Here is a 15,000-nt window from a genome sequence, read left to right as displayed (position 1 = left end):
CAAAACTGGAGTCAGCCTCATACACACACACACACACACACACACACACACAAAATGTGCGTGTGTGTGACTGAATCAAATTTTGACACAAAAAATGTGTATATATAGCCACAATATCAAAACCACTGACAGGTGAAGTGAATAATGTTGACTATTTTGTTACAATGGCACTTAATAGGCAGTGTGTAAAAATGTGCTGGAAGCCAGAAAAATGGACAACCGTAAGGATCTGTGTGGTTTTCATGAGGGCGAAATGGTGATGTCTATATAACTGGGTCAGTGCATCTCCAAAATAGCAGGTCTTGTGGGGTGTTCCCAGTATGCAGTGGTTAGTAACTACCAAAAGTGGTTCAAGGAAGGAGGCCCAGTGAACCGGTGACAGGATGGTGGGCGCCCAGGGCTCACCGATGCGCACGGCGAATGAAGACTAGCTCACCTACTCTGATCCCGCAGAGGAGCTGCTAGGAACATCACTGCTGGCTCTGGTGAAATGGTATCGGAACATAGTTGAGGCTTTGTAGGTGCGGAGCAGACAGTGCAAGTGGTTGCCCCTGTGCATCAGCTAAAGCGCCCACAATGGGCGAGTATCAAGACTGCACCATAGAGCAATGGATGGTCATTATCGTGTGTGTGTGTCGCTTACCTGAGGGAGAGCTGCCACCAGGATGCACTATGGGAAGAAAGCAAGCCTCTGGAGGCAGTGCGATGCTCTGGACAAAGTTCTGCTGAGAAACCTCGGCTCCTGGCATTCACGTGGATGTTTCTTTGACACATGGCCTCCAAATTCACATTCTCAATCAAGCGTATTTGGGATGTACTGGTGGAAAAATTGACCATAGAGGCCCCACCTTGCACCTTGCATAAAAGGATCTGCTACAGATGTCTTGATGATGCCACAGGACACCTTCAGAGGTCTTGTGGAACCTCCATGGGTCAGAGCTGTTATTGTGTCGCCGCAGCCTGAGGTGGACCAGCACAGTATTAGGCAGATGGTTTTAATGGTGTGTGTCTGTGTGTGTGTGATTTTATTTTTGTGCTTAATCAGGTGAAAGTTGGGGCCATGCAGCTACAGAGAAGCTGATTCTACACTGGGAAGAAGATAAAAGGTATGTTCACATATAGGAATGTGTCCGTGTATATAAGTCCACATGCATAAGCAGGTCTGCCTGCCTTTTAAATACTAATTTAAAGTGATGTGCAGTACTGGTAGAACAGTGCACATGACAGGCAGAGAAGGCGAGTGTGCACTACATGAATTCTTTGCCCTCCTCCCTAGCGTGGGTGTGGCCAAAGCTGCCTATCATGTCTCCAGAACACGTGCCACGCCCCCACTCAGCGGCAGTGGACGAGGGAAAAGCAGCAAGCGTTCTCCCGCACTCCCTCCCTGTCTCGTGTTTTGTCGTTCCTCGAGTCGTAAAGCGGACGGTGTGTGCGCTGCCGGGGCTTCACATCATTTTTGTGTCTGGACATCTGTTGAATCACTCTTTTTCCCCTGACGTGAGCCACACACGGAGGTTGCCGTGAGTGAGAGAAAATGGCCGGTATCTGCGGGCTTCAAGAAGGACTGCGCGTGCTGTTTCTGTGCTGTGGCAAAGGGTGCTTAGTTAGGCTGAATGGTTCACTCTTCCTGTAGGTTGGCCTCTCTCTACAAGTCTCCCAGGCAAATGGAAGCCACTGTCCAATACCAAATTACGGTAACTAAGTTATTAATATGAAGTTAAAATGCAATTTTTTTGAAAACAATAAAATTCTGTAAGCAAAATATTCTTAAGCTAATCAAAATTTAAATGTAGAAAACATATTGCATTTGTTTCAGATGGAAACGTTGGTGTTAAATAAAAGCCCTGGCACCTGGGGATAGAGAGATGCATTTCATCATTGGCCTCCTTTCTATCCCTTTCAGGGTCAAGGATTCAGGGATGCCAGTGTGACGCTGGAGCTCCGCCCATGTGACCCACCCCCCAGCGTGTCGTATAAGCCCCACCCTCCAAGCCCATCTGCCAGCGCTCCAGCATGGAACTGCAGCAAGCGTCCTCGTGTAGAAGCACAGCACTCTTAAGATGGCTCAGAGACGCCGCACGCCCTCTGTACCTTTAAAGTCATATCGGAGAGTGCAATAACACCACAGACATGTAATAAAAATGCACATTTGAATCAAAACATTTTTAGGCAAGTGTTCATCCCACATCTAAGAGCTCTACCTCTGTTCCTGTCTGTTCTCAGGTATCGGGTTACCTTACATAAAATTCCTAAATGAAGGGTGTGCTGTACTGCCTTATGGGCAGTTACAAAATGTAGCCCATCTGTGGCCATGGCGCTGTGTCAGCCATCAGGACCTGTACTTCCTGCTTCTGCATCAGATATCCTCTGCCCCTGCCTCAGTGGACAGTTATGCATCAGTGACCACAAAACTGCTCCTGAACCAGATATGATGGTGGAAGACCATTCTCAGTACAGAGCTGATAAAGGCTGTGGGTGTTGTGCTGGTATGAGTATATGAGACCCAGCAGGGACCCGGCAGTGTTGCTGATATGAATGCATGAGACCCAGTGGTGGTGTTAGTGTGAGTGTATCAGACCCAGTGGTGTTGTTAATATGAGTGTATCAGACCCACTAGTGTTGTTAGTATGAGTGTATCAGACCCAGTAGTGTTGCTGGGTTTTTTATGTGTATCAGTGTCTGTGTTGGGTTGAGAGTGGGTCCACCACCCAAACACATCCAGCCAACAGCAGCCCTGCAGGCAGACTGACCACTGACAAGCTGGAAGATCTATGACACAAACTGCTTGGTGGGTGTGCTGGTAAGACAGAACTTGATGCATCGTTTAATTGAATTATAAACTGGAAAAAACTATGTCAGCAGCCTGTGGACATGGTGAAATATGTGCACTTTATTTAACCCTTGGCTAAAGTAACTTAGAGGGCTGGACAGAGATGCACTCAGTATCTAACCAAGTGCAGAAAAGTCACCGTGTTTTTCCTTTTAAACAAATCCGTTCATGCCCTTGTTTATCTTCAGATGGACTTGTGTGGGATACTTGCTGACCAGGGCCCTTGGCAGGAAGCTCATATTACCTGCCATGGAAGAATCCTGGGTTTGATTTCCCAGCATCCGCCAGGGATGCTCCTCTTGTTTGGAGTCACAAGCTTCCTTGGAAAATGGGCCCTGCATGACAGAGTGAGAAAAGAACAAGGAAAATCTGGATAAATGACAACAAATCTACACAGCAAACTCACTGCAAAAACTTTTCATTGATATTTAACTATCACTGGCAAAGATCAAATAAAGATCCTCAATTTTATAAAAGTGCTTCTAAAAAATATATACATAGAGGCAGAGGATGTGTGTGTGTGTGTGTGCGCGCGCGCGTAATTATGATGTTAACTTAATACATGCAATAACAACAATATCTTGACAACCCATGTTTAACAAAATACACTCAGAACACTTCATTCCCAGGAAGGGCAAAATCTGCAACAGTTATTTTTAACTGGAGCTCTGATGTCCTATATACACTCTCACTTGGCTATAGGATCTGACTTGTCACCCAATCACACGGCTGGCTGGAGTCAGAGCGTGAGTCATTCGCTGGGAATGTTCATTAAATTATCAACGGACAAACTTCAGTCATTATTTGAAACGGTTTCTGAGTTTGATGTTAAGCTACTTTATGTGAAATGACAGCAGAGAGAAAGAAAGGACTAAAGTTTACACACACACACACACACATATATATATATCTCACAACAGATTTAACCGTAATGAGATCTTATTAGCAGAGACAACTGAATCCCACTTTAGCATGACTAGTCCACAGGAATATTACTGATGGCATCTACTTCTTTCGTCATAACCATTCACTACAGTTGATATCAGTGTAGGTGCAGTTTAGCACAAACTTATTTGGTACTATATTTACCGGTTCCTTTAAAAGGAAAAGAGTAGTTTATGGGGTCGCCTATACAACCTACAGTTTGTGCTATTATATAATACATATACAAAGTCTATATGAAGGACATTTTATGTGCAAAGTAACGTTCCTTATTAAATCATTGTCTTAATACGCATCACGGAGCTCGTAACAAATATTTCTGTTTGCCCCCGATTTCTGTGCACGCACTCTCGGTTTAAACATATATTGATGTATGTGAGCACGTGGACGCGCTCGTACGGGATTGCGTGACGGGGTTCTATTTTCTGCCTCCCCCCGCCCCCTCTCTGACGTCACTACTGTCCATTACGCGGGCCTCCGTGTTCACGCGCGCGCGCTTCCCCGCCCCCCCCCCCCCCCCACACACACACCTCGCGCAGTCCGGGGAGGGGGCGGGGGGCGGGGGGTGGGGGGTGCGCGAGCCGCTCCTTGCCCGTGATTCAATAGTAGTAGCGACTCCTTGCCCGGCTCGAGCTGTCCCTCTCGTCTATCCAGGAATGAGAAGCGATGGCCGCTTCTGCCAACGAGGAGAAAACCTACAGGAGGTTCTTGGAGCTCTTCTTGCGGGAGATGAGACCACCTCTCCAAGAAGACGGACCCCTTCCCATGCGCCCGTTGTCGGACTTCATCTCCGAGGACGAGGTAGAAGGGGAGTGCCTGGACCTGTGTCTGCAGCACCTGTGCAAATAGTTAAGTACCGGCGCGCTCTCTGTTCTCCGGTGCGCCGTTTGCCGGTGTTCGATTGATCGCCGCGCGAAAGAGGTCGGCATCACCTGGCATTAAGGGGAAAGAACCGAGAAGTTATTAACGGTCAAAAGTACGGCACCGGTGTTCTCTTGGCATGTGCGCAAAAAATAAAGTAATTTGGAGAGATTCGTGTAGTATTGATTTGCCGTTCACGGTTAAACCTCTGCGAGTGCTTCGTGCTCTGAACGTCGGTAGGCTCCTCTTTCGGTTTAACGTTACCGACAAGAGCGAGGCGGACCTGCTCTGTAGAACGGGGTTACTTCTGCAAATCAATTTTGCCATACTTTTCAAAATCTGCAAACTTTTTGCACAGAATTAGAAACCTCTCGCCCGTTACTGGATGCGCCGAGTTGTTCATACGGACCGTGAGTCCGTACGTTGTCTCGTGTTAGCGTTTTGGAATCGGGGCCGGTGTTCTGATCATCACGGCGGACACGCAGAGACGATGGTATTTAAGAGCCGCAAGACAGGTGTATTCAGGAGACACAGCCACCTCTTTGCCCTCTACCTGTACCTCTACCTCTCGTCCCGCTCCCGGAGGTGTCGGGAGTCGGAGGTGCCGTGGTGGTAAATCCCCACCGTGTGCGTCGCACGACGTCACCATTTTGATGCGCCAGTACGGCGTCTTCCCAACCTTGATCCATTATTGGCCCAGGCGCGCGGGACCGACATCTTCGCGAGCTCAGTTCTGCATATTGCCGAGTGCAATCGTGTGCAAAGGACGTGTTAGCGCACGGGTGCTCGGTCAAGCCAGGGAGACTGCAAGCGGGGCAGTCGCGCCATAAAACATGAGAACGGAGCAGGCGCTTTGATCTCATGCACGCTGTAGGATAAAAACGGTTACCTTTCCTTTCAACATGTCGGCGTTAGCGCGCCTTTGCTGTCTGCGTCGGCACACCTGCGAGGGGCTGCCCGAGGGCACGCGATTAAGCCTCGCGCGCCGTCGTCGCGGTAAACTGAATTCCGCACAAGACCTGCGGGGAAGGGGTTACGTTTGGGAACAACGTCACGGCCGTTTCTATAATTAGAAATAATGGACCCGAATGTGCGAAAACGCAACACGCCAACGATTAAATAGACGGGCGCCTGTAAAGAGCTCATGCACCGAACTGTTAGAAGTTTGTAGACTAGAGCTGTTACATTAGTTTGCATTATTCACTCGAGCAGATTTGTAAAAATCACAATGTAGCCTACATTACAATCGCCTTCGTTTAAGCTCTAAAGACCCATTTTAGAAATATTGTGTCCTGAATCCTTTTTCTATTTCACCTAATGGATTTTGTCGTATTTTTCATGGAATTATCATTTGTGTGTGTGTGTGTGTGTGTGTGTGTGTGTGTGTGTGTGTGCGTGTTTAACGGCACATGGAGAGACAAGAACTCCACCACATAAACCAGTGTGCCAAAGACGCTGTGGCATCTTTGCATTTTCAGGGTTGAAATAAGTCTTCTTATTGTGCTGTGTACCTTGGTGCAATCAGACATCAGCCTCTGAACTCCACAAAGCAAGCATTGTTCTCACTGTTTGTGTTTCATTTAAATGTTCTCTGACAGCAGACTGTTTCCCCTACACCCCCCCCCCCCCTCTCTCTCTGTACTACACCAACAGGAGGAGTCGCAACACTAAAATACATCATACTTCAAATGTAATTAAACACACTGCATTTTAGGACACAGTTGTGATTACTCGGGATAATCCGAAATAAAGTCAGCAGGTATCATGACACACCTGTTGCCATGTTTTGGTTTCTGAACTATACGTCAACTGGATTCCATTTACATAAATCCTGTCTAGTGTCAATCGGCGTTTCTCTGCGTTCTGATTGGTCAAGCACACGAACAGAATCAGAAGAGAGAGTTTAGAGTGTGGCCTCATTAGAGCAAAGTGTGGCAGGGGGGCAGTAATCTTAGAACTGGGCCTCACGCTTCTCATTCAGGGACTGGGAGACAGAAGTGTGGGACTGGTTGCGTTCCCCTCCATAGCAAGTGTGTGATCTGCACTCGTCAACCACCCCCACCTCACTCCCCCCAGTGGTGATTCAGCTCAGGGTGTGATTATTTTGTCTCTGGGTTGAAGATCTAATAACAGAGAAGAAAAAGAGGTGGAGAACCCCTTTGTGTTCAGTCCGCGAGAGCGTGAGGACAGCCGCGCGCGTGCGCTCATTCCTGCGCGAGCGCGCGTGAGAGAGGCTTATGCGTGTGCTAGTTGCCTGAACATGTTTTACGAGGTGTTTTTGACATGGTATCGTTTTTTGTTAGTGTGTGCTTGTGTGCACGGTGATGGAGCTATGTTTGTGTAGGTGTGTGTGGACGTTGGCATGGATTTGGTGGTGTGTTTGTGTAGGTGTGTGGGTGTTTGCGTGATGATAGTGGTGCATTTGTGGGGGTGTGCGGTTGTTTGCGTCGGTGTGTGTGGGTGTTTGCATGATGATAGTGGTGTGTTTGCGTCGGTGTGTGTGTGTGGGTGTTTGTGTGGTGAGATGGTTTGTATGTGGTAAGTGCATTTGGAGCATAGGTCTGGTGATGTTAACAGAGACTTTCTGATTGGGGAACAGCACAGGTGCTCGGTTGTAAAGACCAATCACAAGAGAGGGCATTTTTCAAACAGAACTACCCACAGACGCCTCCCTCAAGAGCAGCTAATGATCTACTATATGTTATGAGCAGTATTTGAATTCCTTTGGCATGAGACCATCTAGTTTCAGCATAGACTGATGCTCCAATGAGTCACAACAATGTTTTTCACAACCTTCTTGATAACTGTCAACTCCTCATACACTAATTTGCAAAATTAGCTTGTATTTTGCTACTTGTTAAACAATAACCCCCATTTCTATAATTTGGTCCTCTAAAAATATTTTATTTCCAGGCAGCTCGAGGTGGATAATGTAATTCCCCCGTTGAAGCATCTTATGGCGGGATGCGTGACTGGGGGTGTGTAGGAGGGCGAGAGGAGGGAGGCGTGTCCCGCAGGGAGGCGTGTCCCGCAGGAGGGACGGGGACGCAAACGCCGCAGGGGGAGCAGTCGTGGGAGGCCGCAGGGACACTTGGCAGACAGGCACTGATGGAGGACAGCGTTGCCAAAGCTCATTAAAGCAGCTGTCTCCAACAGCTGGGTAGCACGCGTGCAGCCCTCCAGGGGCCTGGACACGGGTTGGAGACCTCGGCCAACTCTGTCACGTCCTCCCAGAACCGGCGACAGGAAGTAGCAGCCAGGGGAAGTATTTGCATGTCACACGCCCGCCCCCTCACCGGGCGGCGAGGGGACGTGTTTGTGCTGATCGGAGATCAGTGGACTCGATTTCGCCCATTTGTTCTGATGCTGGGCCAGTGCGAAGGACTACGTTACACTGCATAAGAACTCGCTTATTAGGGAACAGAAAGAGCTCGCAGGCCTGCTTCCTGCTGCTGCCGGCGTGCAGAAGCCAGGCTCTCATTCCCGTGCGCTTTTCCAGTTCAGCACTGTGATGGAATTAAACGGGCACCCCACCAAGCCTGGCACTGAATCCTCCACACTACGTCTACGGACTTTCATGTATGTCAGTAAAATCAAGTGTCTGTAGTCGATGAGTTTGAAAAGAATGCTTTAAAGCATGATAAATCTTCTTGTCAAATTAAAGGTTATTTACTAGTAGAAGGATTTGTTTTGTGTAGTAATTTAAATGGGAGCTTTAAAAAGGAGCTTTCCTTTGAATTATGTTTTCTGGGTATTCGGTGGGCATCATGGCAACAGATCTCCCATTACTCTTGGAATACGGAGCATTGAGCAGTCTGGAGATTGTGTGTACATGTTCTATCTTTGGCTGCCAAACTCTTAGAGGATTTTATACATCTCTAAAATGGGTGTTTTAGATAGAGGATGAAACTTTGGAGATGAAATGATCCTGGGGGTTTTTTGGGTCAGTTTGGCAAAACATTAGAGCTCACTGCCTCTGCAGTCAAAGAGTGGTACGCACACACACACGCACACACACACACACACACACACACACACACACACACACACGGCATCTTTTTTCTCCTCACATAGAGACATAATCAGATTCAGACCCCACTGCAGGCCTGGACCGTGTTGGCATGTCTCTTGGTGAGGATGGTTCCTACGTTGTGCTGCTGGCCTGTCGGACTCTGCTGCAGCCATTAGCAGACATTCACGAGGGTTTATAGAAACTACCCTCATCTGTTGGCCTGTCCTCGTGTAACAGTTTAAGGAACGCGCTTTTATTACGACCTCTACCGCAACCTGTGCTCTAGTTTGGATGTTGCACATAAAATGTAGACCAGTATATTTTTCTGTTATATTTCTGTTCTCTTTGCCGATAATTGCGCTTTCGCACATCATTTCTGCAGCACTTTAGTTCAGCGTTTCTCTTTTGTTTAATCTTTTGTTGTTTTTACATCTTTACGTCATTATTTCCCTGTTTCATTTTTTCCCATTGATCTTTTATTCTTAAATCCAACATCCTTTATACTTTTATTTGGAAAGCACTTTCAGTCGGCTTTGCTGTAGAATACAAGTGACCCTGCCCTGCTTGACCTTTACTGCGGCGCTGTCTTGGGTCATTGTATTGGTGTGTATAGTCCAGGTGTGTAATCCTTCCATCGGTGTAGTGTGGAGTGAGTGCAGAACCTTCCTGCACTGATGTGTGGAGGGACCTGATCCGGTGACGCTCCGATACTGATCCGGTACTGCAGAATCAAAGGTCGAAGACGTCTTCCACCATAGCTTTTCCTCACCCTGTGTCCACTTAGGCTGAATTAGGGACGCACATGGTCGCGCAAGTCGGCAGCATGAGTGGTGGGGGAAGGAGGCGGAGCCTTCTGTTGTTATTTCAACTTCCTTGAATGAAGATGATTTTGTTTCTGGGACAGGCATTAATTAGGACTCCACTGAAGATCTTCTGGATCCCTTCCGGAGCCTCGTTACAAACCCTGGAGTATCCCACAGCCACAGTTTCAGATCCGGAGGGAGCGTCACCTCAGGAGGAACGCGTGTTCCTGTATCTGTGACAGCGTTTTATAGGAAAGTACCACGTTCCTGACCGACTCGCACAAGTCCGCTGCAGGTTCAAAACTTGGTTCGTGAAATTCGGCTGTTACATTTCCAGTTAAATCACGCACGTTTTCTTCTCCTCTTATACAGAAGCTAATAATGTGAGGAATTCGTCCTCATACTAACAAGCTACTTATCTACTTATGAAACAGATCTAAAAAAAAAAAGCAGAAATTACACCTGGACAGAGTTACACAAGAATCTTCGAACCACAAACCGCACTCGAGCTCCGGTGTACTGTGCAGTGTACCTTTGCCAATTATTATAAAGCGCAAGTCCGTCCCTGGCAACCTGTGAGGTTGTCTTCTTGGCGGTGTTTCATTTGTTTAAAAGCGGTCCATGACCTTCACTCAGCTGCAGGCTGGCTAATTGAATGGGAGCATGATTGATCGCTCTGTCTCAGCAGTCGGCTGCCGGAGCTCTCGGGCTGAGTGGGTCGCCCCGCGGGCGCCTTCGGCGGGTCGCCGCACCCGCGTTCTCCGTCGGCATGTCCTTTCGCTCTGCCCCTGTGGTAAAGCTTATTAAAGCGCATCTGATCAGCAGCGGAGGAGACTGGCCAGCTGGTGGGCCAGTAGGAGAAAACACCGTTAGTGATTTCCTTTATCATTCAGTGCATTCAGTTAATCCAGCGTTCCACGGACTGGCGGGCTGTCCGGAGCACTGCTGAGCTCACACACGGCAGGATGCCTCCTCGACTGTTCCACTTCTGTACCAGAGTCCTTAGCACCAGAGTCCATTTTAATCTGGCATGTTTTCTTAAGAGGTAGTGCTGCTCAAGATGAATATTGCTACACACACACACGCACACACACACATTAATAAACACACACACGCACAGTCAAACAGGCAGGCATGATATCATGGAAATGTTAGTTAAGACTGTGCTTTGTTAGCGCTTTTATCACCCAAGACACAGTGTAGGAGCTCTCTCTCTCTCTCTCTCTCTCTCTCTCTCTCTCTCTCTCTCTCTCTCTCTCTCTCTCTCTCTCTCTCTCTCTCTCTCTCTCTCTCTCTCTCTCTCTCTCTCTCTCTCTCTCTCTCTCTCTCTCTCTCTCTCTCTCTCTCTCTCTCTCTCTCCTGTATCAGACTGTCCACCTAACCAAACCTACGACTTGGCCTTCACTGAGCAGGAGCAGCTACCTGCAGCAGTAATCCCTTAATCCCCAGGCTGCTGTGGGATTAGGACGTGGGGCTGTCCCAGCGGAAGCTCAGGTGCCCCTGGTGTGGCTCCTGGCCACACCCATATGCCCTCCTTCACCTTCCAGCCGTATCTCCGCCTGTTTCTCATCGTTAGCTCACTGCTGCCAGTTCTTGGCAGACAGAAGAAATTTTAATTAGAGTTCTGTCTCCCTGTAATTTTTTTTAATTGCTGAAGGGTTTCATTTTTGTTCGAGTTTATAAATATGTTTGCTTTTTTGACCTGCATAAAGGTCAAAGCTGACATCAGTTGTTACTGAGAGATTCCTGCTATATCAAACAATAACAGTCAAACTGTTACAGTTACACCGTGTAACGCTGTTGTTCAATGTACACCAACGTGCTACAAGTGTTACAATGTTTTGCGTTCTATAATTACGTAAAGATTGAATCGTGAGGTTACACTGGAACAGTGGTAGCGTAGCGCATTACTAAACGTCCATCGCTGTCATTTGCCGACATCTTCAGCAAAACGTTCTCTGTCGCAGAGCCCGCGCTCTCCGCCGGAGCCAGATCACAGGCAGTGACTCCTACAGTCTACCAGCTCAGCCCACCACTGTCTTTCTGAGCGATAACTCATCCCGAAAAAGGTTACAGCGGCAGTCAAGGACAGAGGGCTCCGGATATACCAGCACTCCGTATAATTCGAACGGGTAATTACGGATGTTCGTGACAGATGAAGCGCTGGGTTTCAAAGTGGCCCAGGAGGAACCGAGTAAGAACTCTGCACTGCATGACACATACTGTAGCTGTACTGGAACTCTCTGGAAGAGGAATGTTTCAGCAAATAACACTTAACTGTGCATATTTCATATTTGAACAACCTAGGAATATAAAGATATGTGTTTGTCCTTTAGCGAGTGGTTGTCCTTTCGTGTGTGTAGGTCCTTTGTCTATAGGTTCTGTGTGTGTAGGTCCTTTAGTGTGTGTTTGTCCTTTGGTGTGTGTAGGTCCTTTCTGTGTGTAAATCCTTTAGTGTGTGTTTGTCCTTTAAGTGTGTTGTCCTTTACTGTGGAGTCAATAAGTTAGAAGATTTTGTATGCTATTGTCATATAGCAGCATGCCAAAACCAGAAAGTACATTTAATCACAGTTAAGCATGACAGTTGACACCACCAATCTGTTCTTAAATTTATTTTCTCTCTCCCCTGCTTTCTGGGTCTCTCTCGTACACGCACACACACACAGACACACACACACACACACAGACTCTCCCTCTAGCGCTCTCTTTTTTAAACTCACTCTGTCTCTCCTCTGGTTCCATGCAGACTCGTGGTAAATTTAGTGGTAAATGTCGATTTTCTCTTGCAGTCGCTCTGCAGATGCTCCCATCAGCCTGGGTGCGCCCGGCGTTCCGGCTCCGCGTGGATTCCATCTGCCGCTCTGTGAGCGGACCAGTCGGAGGACAGAGAGAACCAGGAGAGGACCAAGCCACCCCTCACTGTGGCTGTGGGGAGAGACAGAGTCTGATTCGGGCCCCGTTTGACTTGACCCAGTCTAATTTGGCCTAGTGTGACAGCGTGACCACAACTTGATGCGAGTTACAGTGGAGCAGAACACAACCTCTGAAAGTGATCTTGTTAGGACACAGAAAGTGGACTAGCTGAATCAGTGCAAGGGGATGACCTATTACACTGTGTGTGTGTGTGTGTGTGTGTGTGTGTGTGTGTGTGTGTGTGTGTGTGTGTGTGTGTGTGTGTGTGTGTGTGTGTGTGTGTGTGGCTACCTCAATCATTGCTCTGTACACAGTCCCCAGACTCTAGAACTGGGCTGCATGCAGAGTTATGAGTAGAGATGACCTACATTCAACAGCTGAAGCCTTCCGGAATCTGGATCTTCGATGCTCACACACATCTCCAGTTGTTCAGCGTACCCTTTATAAGTGTGTAACAGTAGTGGGACGAGGACTGTCTCCGTGCTCGCCGCTCTGCTACAGGCGCCCTGGTGGTGGTTTGATTTTTTTTTTTACTGTCAAAACTGCCTAAATGGAACCTCACATTGTCTCCGTCTCCTGCAGACTCAAGTCTCCAGGCTAACCATATAGTTTCTCTCTGTGATCAGACCTGACAGGCGCTCAACTCCAGCCTCTCGTGGCCCTGAGCCGCAGATATGGAAGGCGGAGCTTAGCTTGGGTCAGGACTGACCTAAGACTGTAGTCCTCGTAAGTTATCGGAGGCTTCTCGCCTGTTTTGTTGTCGTTCTGGGCGAAACGTTACCGTATCGCCCCACGGGACGTTTCTGTCGTCGCTGCTCTGTGGCGTGGCGACGCTCGCCGGTCCATTCCGGGCCTCCAGTCGCTATTTCGTTTTTATGGAAATGTGTAACTGTGTTTTTTTCACGTGTTCTCATGCTGTGCAGCACGTGCCAGCAGAACCTGCTTGTCCGTTCCCGATCCAGTGGCCTTGGACCTGCCTGTGGTAGCCGCTCCAGTCAGTTCCACGACCCAACCTTGCAGTTCGCTCTGCCAGGGCTATGCCCCCCAACGCTGCCCGCCTTGCGGACCCCGGACACTTCAGCAGGGCCGCAGGCTCTTCAGGTGCTGGGGGGGGGGGAGTCTAATAACACAGCCCGTCTAATAAAGAGCTGATTTTAATAAGGTGTCTGCTAAGTGTATATTCAGCTGACGCTCTACCTCTTGGGCGTCCAAGACAGTTCAGTATCTGCTCCCATGCTAGCTAGTGCAGCTAACAGAGTTTGAGATCAATTAGGCTTCGAGATATCTAGACATGCGTTAGTTCACATTCCGCACTGGCTGGCGCTGTTAAGAAATATTGATCAAAATGGATCTGAAAGTATAACACTTTTTGCTTTTTGCCTCCTTTTTTTTGCCTCATTAACTGCTAATTGGTCCACAGTCCACAGCTGTTAACCTCATAAACAAACAGAAAGTGGAGTATTGCCTGGGTGGAGCTATTAATAGCACCGTGTGGCAAGAACACCTCCATCAAACGGGCGGAGCTATTTACTTGCCCCGTGGCAAGACCGCCTCCAACACCCAGCCACATTTGCTCTCCTGAGACTTAAAACCATTTGGCCCTGTTTTGGTAGGTTATGGTCCGACTGGCAGCACTGTTAGTTCCTTAATTGCATTCATGTTAAGGGTTTCAATGTTTCAGTGGTATGGCCAATGGAACATTCCATGTAATCTAAGGCTTAGTACAGTCTAGAAATCATTATTTATTGTGTCCTAGGTAGACTGACTCCTTCACATCCTCTATACAGGCTAATCTGCTGGACTGTAATTAGCTTGATCTAAATAGATATCCGAACTGTACAAGCCAGCATATAAGTTATCAGTATATCAGTCTATCAGAACTGGTATCAAATAGGTATAGAATAGGTATCAAAACTCCAATTATTCATTAGAAAGTAATTTTCATTAGTATTTGTTTATTTTTATAGAATGTGTGTAGGGTAATAATTATTGACACTATTTTTGTTGAAGGTGTTTTGATTTTGTAATATTTTTTCTTTGATTTAGATGCTCAGGGGCAAATGATCCCTTTCTCAGACTAATCACAAAATAATAAATGCAAAGAAAAACATCAAAGACACCACTTTATTGTTCTAAAACAGCAGACTACATCTTTAAATGTAATATAAAGTACCTTTAACGAGCTTACTGTAGCATTAAACTGGCATACACACAATGTTACCAGTGTTAATGTTTGAGAGAAACTTGTAGCTCATTGTCACAGCAAACATCCTAAATAAGAATCTGAGAAAAGTTAGCCTGCATATCTGGGTCAGGCAGTGAAAGGGACATTTGTGGACATTGTGATCCAGTTCTGTCCTGTCAAACACTCTAATGGCGGCTGTTGGGTGTGGTAATGACACTGGGTGCAGTCGCCAGGGAAATACTTAATACAGTGTTCTGCCATTGTTTCCCTACAGACATGTTTTGGTGCACATTGTAACGATGGCCCTGTCCCCCGCACAGAGAGGTGTGTGTGTGTGTGTGTGTGTGTGTGTGTGTGTGTGTGTGTGTGTGCGTGCGTGTGCGCGTGTGTGTGTGTGTGTTGGGGTCACGGGTTCTCTTTGTGAAACCAAACAATATATCAAGTTCACATCAAG

General features: G+C 47.5%; 2 protein-coding genes and 1 long non-coding RNA gene across 5 annotated transcripts in view; 2 read left to right on the top strand and 1 right to left on the bottom strand.

Moving 5' to 3' along the window:
* Window positions 1–2,700, top strand: part of rad51c (RAD51 paralog C) — an 8,578-nt gene extending 5,878 nt beyond the window's left edge. Inside the window, exons 7-10 of one of the 3 annotated variants that reach the window (XR_004777061.1) lie at window positions 1,046–1,106; window positions 1,634–1,694; window positions 1,904–2,132; window positions 2,224–2,700. Coding sequence is in view for 2 of the 3 variants with exons in the window: in XM_035535310.1 (XP_035391203.1) it covers window positions 1,046–1,106; window positions 1,277–1,425; window positions 1,634–1,694; window positions 1,904–1,931 (299 nt within the window). In the remaining variant the exon portion in view is untranslated. Of the gene's footprint in view, window positions 1–1,045; window positions 1,107–1,276; window positions 1,426–1,633; window positions 1,695–1,903; window positions 2,161–2,223 lie in introns of those variants that run through there. The other 2 variants (XM_035535310.1, XM_035535311.1) reach the window with 2 other exon arrangements.
* Window positions 2,701–2,868: 168 nt separating this feature from the next.
* On the bottom strand, window positions 2,869–5,692 carry LOC118242822. Its single transcript, XR_004777065.1, has 2 exons — window positions 5,523–5,692; window positions 2,869–3,165 (listed from the first exon to the last, which is right to left on the bottom strand). It is a non-coding gene; the product is annotated as an uncharacterized LOC118242822 (long non-coding RNA).
* The window catches only part of ppm1e (protein phosphatase, Mg2+/Mn2+ dependent, 1E), a 38,304-nt gene continuing 27,654 nt past the window's right edge, over window positions 4,351–15,000 (top strand). Inside the window, exon 1 of the mRNA XM_035535309.1 lies at window positions 4,351–4,620. Coding sequence (XP_035391202.1) covers window positions 4,439–4,620 — 182 coding nt within the window. The 5' untranslated portion in view covers window positions 4,351–4,438. The remainder of the gene's footprint in view (window positions 4,621–15,000) is intronic.

The sequence above is a fragment of the Electrophorus electricus genome, chromosome 17 (genome assembly GCF_013358815.1).
Source record: "Electrophorus electricus isolate fEleEle1 chromosome 17, fEleEle1.pri, whole genome shotgun sequence".
Taxonomy (NCBI): Eukaryota; Metazoa; Chordata; class Actinopteri; order Gymnotiformes; family Gymnotidae; genus Electrophorus; species Electrophorus electricus.
This window is presented reverse-complemented; position numbering and strand designations above follow the sequence as displayed.